The sequence below is a fragment of the Callorhinus ursinus genome, unplaced genomic scaffold (genome assembly GCF_003265705.2).
Source record: "Callorhinus ursinus isolate GAN/ISIS: 27379988/994484 unplaced genomic scaffold, GSC_fseal_2.0 scaffold56, whole genome shotgun sequence".
Classification (NCBI taxonomy): Eukaryota; Metazoa; Chordata; class Mammalia; order Carnivora; family Otariidae; genus Callorhinus; species Callorhinus ursinus.
The window spans coordinates 5,209,078-5,220,076 of record NW_027397118.1 but is presented as its reverse complement, the minus strand read 5'-3'; the positions used below and the strand labels follow the sequence as shown (position 1 = coordinate 5,220,076).

Here is a 10,999-nt window from a genome sequence, read left to right as displayed (position 1 = left end):
CTGGCAAAATGGGGAGACTTGAGCCTCCATTTTACAGACCACAAAACTGAGGCTCACACAGAGAACTCACTCCCAGGGGCAGAGTCCGGCTCCTCACTCCTTAGCACAGGGTTTTCTTTTCCCACGCCCAGGCCGCCGGGTACCGGGTTGAACTTAACAGGCCCACGATGTCCCCAGCAGAGCAGGCATTCTCCCTGAGAACCACAAAGGTGGGGTGGAACCCCTTGATGTCGCCCTCCCCTCCGCACAGACTTCCCCAGACAAAACAAACAAGCCCTTGGGTCTGGCGAGCTGCAGCAGGGAGCGGAAACCAGGGAAGATCAAAGACCCAGCGGTTACCCCCTTCCGGGCCGCGCGGCTGGCAGCGCGCCTCGACCCCGGGGAGGGCACCCACGGACCCGGCATGAGGCATCCGAGCGATTGGCTGGCAACTCGTGGCTGTCGGACACTTGGAGCCGCCAGCAGTGAGCTGGGCCAACAACCGGCTCGAGGCGCGGTGGGGGCTCCTCTTGGATCCTAAATCAAAACTTAGAGGGGCGGAGTGGGAGCACGGGGCGAGTAATAAGCGAACACTTTTCGCCAAAGTCAGGTCGTGGTAAGATCGGGAAGGGGCAGCGCAGCAGGCGCGCAGCCGACCTCAGCGCCCAAGCCGCGTCTCCTCCCCCGACCTCAGTCACATCACCTGTAAATTGGAGCCACTGAGTCCTGCCCGGCCCTCTTCGAGGAAAATAGAGCGGAGGGAAGGCACAATACTGTTAGCGAGGGCCGCGGTTGTTCTAAAGCAGACCGGACTCGGGAGGGTGTCTCGTCCAATACGCCCACTGGCCAGAGGCCCTTCCCCAACTCGGGTCCCCCGACCTGTCGGCCCCGCGGCCCCCAGCGCCGGGCTGAAGACCTCAGCCTAGAGGGGGGCGCTGCGTCGGCCCCACGGCGCCTGGCCCCGCCCCGCCGCCCCGCCCCGCCCTCCGCCCGCCCCCTCCCCGCCCCCCTCCCGCCCCCTCCCGCCCCCTCCGCGGCCCGCCTCGCCTTTGATGCGCCGCGCCCGGCCAATGGGCGCGCGGGGAGGCGCGGGCCGCGGCGGCGGGCTGGGGGCTCGGCGCGCCCGGGCGTCAGTCGGGCCGCGGCGACGGCGGCAGGAGCGCGTCCCGGCGCCGCCTCGGGCTCCGCTCGGCTCGGGGTTGCTCTGGGAGGAGGAGAGCGAGGCGAGGCGCGGCGAGCCGCGGACCCCGCGGGCCGGGCGCATGGCTTAGGGACGCCCCCGCCCGCCGCGCCCCCAGCATGGGGAAACTTCACTCCAAGCCGGGTCAGTGTCCCCGCCCGCGCGCCGGCCCCCTGGCCCCGGCCGCCCTCGCCCCCGCGATTGCTAACTCTCTGCCTCTCCTTTCTTTCCGGCTCCCGCCGCCGCCGCCGCCGCCGCCGCCGCCGCCGCCGCCGCGCGCGATGTGCCTGCAGCCGCCGTGTGCAAGCGCAGGGAGAGCCCGGAAGGTAGGGGCGCGCGGGGCACGGACCGGGGGGATGGACTGGGAAGCACCGCGGATCGCGGCGGAATGGCCTAGCCCGCGGGATCTTATTACCAGGGCCACCCCCACCCCCAACTCTGGCCACCAGTCCCACAGACCCGCTCCGGGAGCAGCCTTCGCGCCCCCTTTTCTGTCCCACCTACCCCCTCCTCGCCGTCCTGTGCTCTCTCTTCTGACCCCCAACCCCTCCTTTTGCGGTCCCCGCCCTCCGCGCTCACTGCGCCCCCCTCTTCAGACTCCTAAGCCCCTTCCCTCAAGATCCTGCCCCTCTCTTTCCGGCCCTCAGCCCCTTCTCCCGAGCTCTGGGCTCTTGCGCCCACTGCGCCCCTCTCTTGACCCTCAGTTTTCCGCTTTCCCTCATCCCGTGCTCACTGCACCCGTCCTCTGACCCTCACCCCTCTCCTCTGCCGTCCTGGCCTCTGGTGCTCGCTCTTCTGATCCCCAAACCCCTTTTCCGGGGTGCTGCTCCCCCTTCGCGCTCCCCTCTGGGTCTCTGCTTCTGGGGCTTCGCTGAACCCCTTTCTCCCAAGTACCTGCGTCCCTCTCTCTCGGATTGTGCCCCGGCCCTCAACCCCCTCCTGGCCCCACTGCCTCTGCCGAGCCCACTCTTTCCCTCCTCTCTCCGGTAACTTTCGGCCCAGGGGCCAGACTCAGGGGCTCCGTGTCTTCCCCGCCCCAGGTGACAGCTTCGCCGTGAGCGCCGCCTGGGCCCGGAAAGGCATCGAGGAGTGGATCGGGAGGCAGCGCTGTCCAGGCGGCAGCTCTGGACCCCGACAGCCGCAGGTGGCCGGCACCGTTGGCAGAGGAACCCGGGTACGATCCCCACCTACATTTCAGCCCCAGAGACGGGTCTCCTTACCCACCCCAACTTTTAGCACCCTCTTGGCACAGCTTCTAAGTCCAGAAAGTCCCTTTGCAGCTGCCCCTGCCCCACCAAAACCACTGGTACCCCCATGTCTTCGGGACTCTTAGAGGTGGCTCAGGTGTCAGTCTCCTGCCTGGCTGGGGGTAGAGGGCTGTCTGGGGAGAGAAAAGTCCTAGGTGAGGAGGTGGTGCAGGTCCAGTCTGTGGGGAAGCTTGTGTGTGCTGGAGGAATTTGGGGGCCTGCTCTGACTTCTACCTTGTTTCTGCGGTCAGCATTCAAAGGTAGATGTGGAGGGGGGTTGCTAGGAAGACAGGGAAGGCATCTAGGGGTGTCTGGGTGGAGGGCGGGACTGTGCTGGCTTCCAAATGTGTTCCAAGTGTCTGTGGCATTCATCAGTACCATCTGCCCAGGAACCCCAGTAGAAGAGACTGTGATCAAGATAGCAGAGCTTAGGGGGCACTGAGACCTGGTACCCCTTCACTTGGCCCACAGGGAGAGAGAGGGTCTCCTGCTGCTGCAGCCAGGGCCCACCCTGAGTTGGAGTTATTCCTGGGGGAGTGGTCGATGTGACAGGGAAGTGAGTGAGTCCAGCCCCAGCTCTTGGCCTGGGACTGGTGCTCACAGATGTCCTAGGAGCTCTGGAACTCTGCACGGGGCTTTCAGATGGTCTGCGTGGAACTCGAGCAAGCCAAGGATCAAAGGATGAATCAACTTTTTGATGTGACATTTAATTTTTTTTTTTTTTTTAAACTTAGAGGGGAACAGACTGAGTCTCAGGTCTGGTTAGTTCTTTGGTCTTATCCATGGGCTAGGGAGGGGCCTGTGGAGTTTTCAGATGTGGGGTGTGTGTGTGTGTGTGTGTGTGTGTGTGTGTGTGTGTGTATGTGTTTTGGGGCTGTGGCATCTGGGCTGGTTGCAGCTCAGTTGCAGGGGCCGGTGTTGGGAAGTGAGCCTGTGGATAAAGTCCCCTCTTGTGCACGTATGCAATAATCTCTGCATCTGGGAAAAGCCCCCATCTCCTCCTCCCACTGTCTTGCTTAGCTGGGGGGCTTTCTCTTCTCCATTTTTCTTCATCTCTTGGCTGGGCTGGAATTGGAGCTGCTGTCCCCCAGTAAAGGTCAAAACTGGGTGGGTGGGGGGCACTGCGGTTGAGGCCCTTTAGAAACAGAACTACAAACTTCCCTTTCTTCCCCCACCGTTTATAGTTTTTGATCTACTTACTTATTTAAAGCCCAGTGAAAATGATCCGATTTAGCCATATGAACAAATGCATTTGCCGCTCAAGACAGAGGCCAACTGAGTGGATTTCCATTAATCAAGTTTTGGGTTTTTTCAGCCTGTTTATTTTTACAAAGTATTCCTGCAGAATGACATTTATTTGTAGTCCCCCCCTTTTTTTTTCCTTTCCTCAACTGCCAGGCAGCTTGCTCCATGCTTTAGGGGAAACTTGAAATACAGCGAGGGTTTACTTCAATTGACTTTTATCTTCAAAGCCATAACAAATGTTACCCGCATGTTTTTGGTGGGTCTCCTTGGCATCCAGTCCTGGAGGATGGGAGGGAGGAGGAAGGAAGGAAAGGAAAACAAAAGTCTGTCGTTTTTAATTAAATAGTAGTATTCCCAGCAAGAGGAATGTGAGCCAGTAAAAGTTGCCATTGGGGGAAATGAGGGAGGGTGGGGAGGGGGCCCAGCTTAAGTCTGTGGCTTTGGTGAAGTCATGGAATTTTGTTGCCTGGTTTATTCCCCCAGCTGAGGACAGCATGGGGTGGTGCTTGCCCCCTCCCTTCCTCGCCCCCTCTCTCAGAGAAACACTGAGGGGTCATTAATGTTTGTTCAAAGCACTTTTGAAGATGTGAGACACAGAGCCAGCCGCGTGACACATGTTGGGTAGTGGAGGGCGGGCACTGCCATCCAAGATATTAAGGGGAGGGAACCTCTGCTTCCTGGGGAGTTCTGCTTTGGTGACTGGGACCCGGGCACCGGGGTTCCTACCAGCCCTGGCCCAGCCACCGAATCTGCAGGGGTGGGGATGGCGAGCCCAACCTGGGAGAGGTCAGGGGAAGCCCAAGGTCAGGGGCTGCCCGGTGGGGATGTGTGCACTGATTTCAGGTGGTGCCTGGAGGAATGTTTGTTATCTTAATAGGCAAGCATTTCTGTTACCAGAAAAGATAGTAACCAGGACATAAAACCCATGATTTCACGGATAGTATCATTTAGGATGAAGTTAAATTGAAAGAGAGTGGTGAAAGTTGATTCCGAGCAAAATACTAAGTAAAAGTGGTCAAAATTGTGACTATGGAAATGGAATGTCCGAAGTTTGGGAGACATGGAGAAAGAGTGAATGAGACAGCAGTGGGCAACCTCCTGCCTAGTTGAGTTTCGGTGATTCCCAGTGGTGCAGAAAGGGTGGCTGCAGATTCTTCCATTAGATCATCAGGATGTAGGGTGTGAGCTCCAAGGTCTGCTGGATTCCGGGGGCTGGCAGAGGTCCCCCCACCAGCCCCAGGCCTGGCGTAGGGATGGTCTCTGTCTCCACTCCACCTGGCCTTTCACTAAGGTGGCTGGAAGCACATTAGTGGTTCGCCCAACCAGCATTATTATTATTGCAATGAACATTATTATTTATTAAGTGCCTGTGTATGTCAAGCACTTTGCTTACATTGTCTTGCTCCTCCTCATAACCCTGTAAAGTTGCCAGCCGGCTGATGTGGACTCTGTCTTTCTCTCTTTCTGGAGCACTTTCTAGAAAACAGGGGCCATGACTGGCAAAGGCCTGTGCTAGAGCATCTGCCCCGGGGTGGGGGGTGCCTCCCTTACTCATTTCCAGAGAGGCGGCATGCTGACCAGCTGCTGAGTACTTTGGGAAGAGGCGGGTGGTGAGGCAGGCAGGAGCAGGAGGGGCCCCTGCTTGCCCTCTTCCTTCCTGACCGGGCCTGAGTAGCTTTGTAAGTGTTTAGGGTGAGTCCCAGTTGCTTGGAAGGTCCTGGGATGGGAGAGGGTGACCTTGCTGGCGCTAACCTAAGCCTGCCATCCTGAGTACAAAAATAAATGAGGCCAGGCTCTGCCACTGTAGCTTGCCACCTTGTATAAGCCTTTTTACCTAAGCTCATCTGCAAAATGGGTATAATAACATTCTCATCCCTGGCCGGGTTCTGGCATGTGACTCTTGGAAAAAGAGTTCAAAAGGGAGAAAGGTACCAGGAGGTTTGCTGAAGCACTGGTGGGGCAGAGATGGGAACCCAGATTAGGAATCCAGAAGTTTCCTCCCTCCCCTGCCCTACCATCCGTTGTAGACGCACTTGGATGGACAATGGGCTAAGGGTGGGGTTTCAAGGAATCATGAGCTCAGAGGAGAAAACTGATGAGAGATGGTGACAGGTCAGAGTACTATGAGAGAACAATGACGTGAACGATTTATAAGCCAGACAACAGTGTGCTAAACACTTAGAAATTTAAATAAGCCTAATAATCTCAAAGAGATAAAGAAGGAGAGGTAAAGACAAAACCGTAACGGGTGGTTACAAAAGAACACCAATTGCGAATACCGGGTCTGGAAAATGTAATATAATATAATGGGTGAAATCAAAAACTTGGTAGAGGGATGGAGCCACGTAGCGGACATGGAGAGGCTGATGGCGAGCCCCTGGACAAGCAGAACCTGGGTGCACTGTGCTTCCGAGGTGTGTACCTGCGTGTGCGGACATGAATGTGTAGGACCAGCAATTCCTGGGCCCCCATCCCCCCGACCCCGGGTTTGGCCCTTTTGTTCTTTTATGGCAGATCTGCCTTAAGAGTCGGGCTGAGAGCTGTGGTGCTGGCAAGCCTGCTTGTGGGTTGAAGGTGGCCGCCAGGCAGGCTGGTAATTTGATTAGGGGGCACCTAGGGCATTTTGCTTTTGGGGGAAGATTTTGGGAGGGCGCAGGCTGCGTGGGAGCCCGCGGGGCCGTGCGGGGCTGGGTGATGAGGGTGGAGGCTGGCTGTTGGCCCAGCTGCTGCCCCAGTTGCCGGATTCCAGGGGAATCACCCTTGAATGATACCAGTTGGCACAATTAAAAGGCCCCATGTCTTCACCATATGGAAAGCGTTAGGCCTCCTTACGTGGTTTCAAAGCTATGTGCCGGGAGGTAGACTTGACATTTGAGGTAAAGCATAAATTAAGTATTTGGTGTTTTCAGAATTAAAAGATGATTTGCTTTGAGGCTGGTGGAGGCATCTGGGCGTCCACTTGCTGGCATCTTTGGGTTCTCCATGGAGGGTCTCCTCTGCCCGTGGCACCCAGGACCAGCTTCTTAGCCCCATCTGGCAGCTTTCTCTACCCCAGGGGGGGTTGGGGGGGAAAGAATAGGGAGGCCTGAGCTGGGCAAAGTGCCAGGTGGGGCTTCTGGTTTCCAATAGGGCTGGGTCCCTCAGGAGGGCAGGTGGTGGGCAAGGGTGTCATATTCTGAAAACTTTAATGAATCTCTGTGATGTGGTCTCTGGGAGACTTCGAGGAGCATCTCTTCCTACCTTTGGAACTTTTCTTCTTTGGGAGGGAAGGTCCCCCCCGAGTCGGGGCCATGCATGTTCTAGTCTCTGGAAGTCAGGCACAGCCCCTGCACATTCGCGTTTTATTCAAACTGTAATAAACCCAGGGAGAGGCTGAACCAGGAAGCAAGCATGGCATGTCTCCTGGGGTCCTAGAACTTGGGGGAACAGTGCATCCCCTCACCCAGTGGGGATGGCCGGAGTGAGCGGAGAGGGTGGGCCACGGGTGGGCAGAGAGGACTCCTAGCACCGGGAAGCTCCGGTACCACCCGCAGGGAACGAACTGTCCCTGTGAGGGCTTAAGAGAGCTACACAGAACGTCAGCAATGAAAGAATCACTTTTTGAGGAATATATCTTCCTTGTGGTAGCCCCAGGGCACATGGTGGACACTCACGATGTGTTTGCTGAATGAATGAATGAAGATAGATTAGGCCACCTTCCCTGCCTCATTCTCTCCCGGATGGAAGTGTGGGATCAGGCCTTTGCTTTCAGGTCCTCAGCTATTAATTATGATCAATAATGAATTGTTGTTCATAAGAACCCCCTAGCTGGACCAGGCATCGAGGACACAGTGGTACATAAACGAGATGTGGTCCCTGCCCTCCCATGGCTTCCAGTCTAATCGGTACTTATAGGCACATTAATGGACAGGCTTCCAGTCTAATCAGTACTTACAGGCACATTAATGGACAGGAGCACTTGGGAGAAGCTGCGTGAAGGTGGCATTGAAGCAGAGACCTGAGAGGCTGTGAGGAAGAGGGTATGGGAGGAGAGAGTTGGTACTCGTGCACGGAATAGCTGTGGGAGGCCCCAGGCTCACCACTGTCCCTGGGAACTGGGTGCTGGTTGTGCCGGGAGAGTGGACTCCCAAGTGGCTTGCAGCCTGTGGGGCCTGCAAAGCTCTCCTGGGGCTCAGGCTTTCTGAAAAGCCCTGCGCATTAGTGGCTCATGGCATGTTCCAGCTACCTGTCCCCTGGACAGGTGTGTGGGGTGGAGGAGCGGGGGGGGGGCGGGGGGGGGGGGCGGGCAGTCAGCTCCCGCCCCAGCCAGCAGCACGCGCCTTAGAGCCGATGGATGTGGCGTGTCATGGACTTGGGGCCTTGGGGGCATGACTCCAGCTGTTTGGATGGATCAGTGGCCCCCGCTTTCCTGTGGGGAGAGGGGGCGTCGGCCAGAGGGCCAGAAGCCCAGCTGTGGTGGGATATGGGGGGCCTGGGGGGTGGGATTGGATTGGTTGCTCAAGGCAGAGGGAGGCACCCCAAGGACTAGGGGGTAAGAGGCAGTGACAAGCCAACCCCAGAGAACCATTGTGAGCCTGTGCCTGAGGGAAGAGGACCCCTTGCCTTGGTTTACCTGATGTGTCTGAGAAAAAGGAGGGCCAAGGGACCCTCTGGTCAAGGGGCCAGTGCCCACGAAGGGGTCTGCTAGCCCTGGGAGCCAGGCACCCCACCCAGCCCGGCTTGGGGGCTCTCGTAGGCTCCCTCCCTGGCTGTGGGTTAACAGTGGGCTTTGGTTTAGAAACTTTTGGAATTTTTAGGTCGCTTGTTGGATTCCAAAGCAGGCGCTTCCGGCTGCCTCCCTGCCTTCCCTTTCTTTTCCGCTCACACATGTTCTTTTTGTGGCTCTTGTCTCTCACAGACATTCTTTCTCTTCCTCTCACTCGCTCTCTCTCCCCACCCTCCCCTCCGCTCTCCTCCTCCCTCTCCCCCTCTCCCCGAGGAAGGAAAAAATTCAGACTCTCACAAACAAAATATCTGCCATTCCATCTGAGGGAGAACTGAGGCAGGAGCCCAGAATATCCTGGAAGAAACGCCAGAGAGAGCTGAAGGCCTCAGTTGTTTAATCTGGAAGGCGGTCTTTTGATGTCACCGTGCTCCGTTTATCCTGGGAGGCTGCCTGCTTCTTTATGGCTGGCTTCAGACTCTTCGTATGAAGAATGGCCGAGAGCCCTCAGGGGCTGGGGAAAAGTCTGATCACTCCCTGAAGGGCAGGCCCGAGGATGCTGCCCCTCCTGCCAAGCCCAGGTGGGGTGGAGAACCTTTTCCAAACAAGCATTTCCAGAGACATAAGTAATTCTTTGATAACGTCACGGGGAAGCAGAGAGGGCTGTTTGTCCATGTAGGCAGCAGCCACAGGGCTTTGCGAGGAAAGCTCAGGTCCCTCCACAGGTCATCCCTAGCCCCAGAAAGGCGGCTCTGCCCACCGGCGGTGCCCTGGGGGTGCGTTTGCTTAGAGGAATCGGTCTGGGCTTCGCTTTCTGTACTTGTTGAGCCACGTGGGCAGCACCCTGTGTGCATGGCCTTGTGTGTGGCTGATGCCTTTCAGAGGACCCAAGGGTCCCGGAGGGGGGCTTCACAGTGGTGTGGCATCTCCTCCTTTCTCTGGGCCTCGGGTTTTTCCAGCTGAGAAGTAGGATGAAATCACTTATTATAACTTAGCAACTACTAATGCATTTTATTCAAGTCCACAGATAGTCCTTCCTGCCTCGGTGCAACAGATATTGAGTACCTATTTTAGGCCAGGAATCCATTTGCTCTGCCAGGAGGGCATGCCACTTGTGTTCATGGAGTTTATGCTCTAGTAGGAAAAGAGAAGTATTTTTAAAAACAAATGACACAATTTAAGTTGTGATATGTACCCCAAAGGAGGAGTACTGGGGTGATTTGAGAACATTGAATGGGGTTCAGACCTCATCTGGGTGGCCGTGCATTCCACAGATATTTGCATGTGCTTAAGATGGTGTGGAAACTATGAAGCACACGGCCTCACTGAACTGAGAGTTTAGTGGAACTAAGTGGAACACAAAGATGAACATCTTTGCCTCTCATCCGTTTTTCTTATCTTATTGCATTGGTTAGATTCTCCCATACTATTTAATACTAGTTTGTTGCTTATCTAGTTAAGAAAGCTTTCTTCGACCCCTGGCTTGCTAATATTTTTGAAACCAGGAATCATTATTGAATTTTGTCAAATGCTGTTGGGCTCTTGTCATCCTTTGCTAGGATAACAAATGATCATGTGCATGATTTACCTCACTAGATTTCCTAGTGTTCAACTTTCTTTGTATTCCTAAACACCGTCCTTCTTCATCGCAAGACATTGCTATTTTAAAATGTTGCTGTATTTGATTTGCTAATCTTTCACTTTGGATTTTTGCATTGATATTCATGTTAGATTGGCTCATAGTTTGGGAAGGTGGATACTGAACAATGAAGACAATGTTAGGGGAATGCTGGAGGACACTCTGGGGGCTCTGAGAGGCTAGAGCAGGGAGTGCCAACTGGCCTTGGGTCAGAGGTGGTCTTGGAGGAGCTGTGATTTCAGCCCAAAGGTGAATTGGGGAAGGGGTGGTGGGGAACAAGGCAGGGGGACGGGGTGTGTAATAGCACTATTAGTGTCTGCTAGATGGACTAGCAGTGTGTGAGAAAGCCCTGTAGTGAAGGGGGCAGTTTGTTTGAGATGCTGATTGAAGTTCATTTGGCTGAGGAGGGGTCACAGTCTGGGCCTGGGGGCCCTCTCAGCCACGTTATGGACCTTGGTCTTTGTCTAGAGGGAAGACGAGTGGCAAGCCCTATGTGAGGGGCCAGCAGGGCAGAAGTGGGGGAGCTCTCATGCCCGGGAAGAAGGAATGTGGGGACGGGCTCTCAGTTGTAAAAATACTCTGGAGGATAAAGAGGAATCAAGTAACTATGTCTTCTGGGCTCAGTGAGAGATTCTGGAATGTCTGCATCAATCCAGGCACAGCACTTGACTCCTGGGGGTCACCCGGGGGGCCCTTGAGGAGGCTACCATCAGATGAAGGACCAGGAGAAGGAGAATAGGACATAAGGCAGCATAGTGTGATGGTTAAAGAGTAAGGACTCTGGAGCCCGATATCCTGGGTTCGAATCCTGGCGGCACCATTTTCTGACGGTGGGACCTTGGGCATAGTGTCTAACCTCTGTGTCAGCCAGGGGCCTATACTCTAGACAGTGTAAACTAATGGAAACGAACTTCTGAAGGTGTGGGAAGGGTTACAGCACCTTCACGGGGTGTTGAGGCACCCAGGGAGTGCTTGGCCCCTGGCAAAGGCAGGGAGGTGTTACTGTC

At 55.8% G+C, this 10,999-nt stretch overlaps 1 protein-coding gene across 1 annotated transcript in view; it reads left to right on the top strand.

Moving 5' to 3' along the window:
* Nucleotides 1-1,125: 1,125 nt before the first annotated feature.
* NKD1 (NKD inhibitor of WNT signaling pathway 1) overlaps nt 1,126-10,999 on the top strand; it is an 83,335-nt gene continuing 73,461 nt past the window's right edge. The window contains exons 1-3 of the mRNA XM_025852413.2: nt 1,126-1,303; nt 1,453-1,485; nt 2,200-2,333. Coding sequence (XP_025708198.1) covers nt 1,279-1,303; nt 1,453-1,485; nt 2,200-2,333 — 192 coding nt within the window. The 5' untranslated portion in view covers nt 1,126-1,278. The remainder of the gene's footprint in view (nt 1,304-1,452; nt 1,486-2,199; nt 2,334-10,999) is intronic.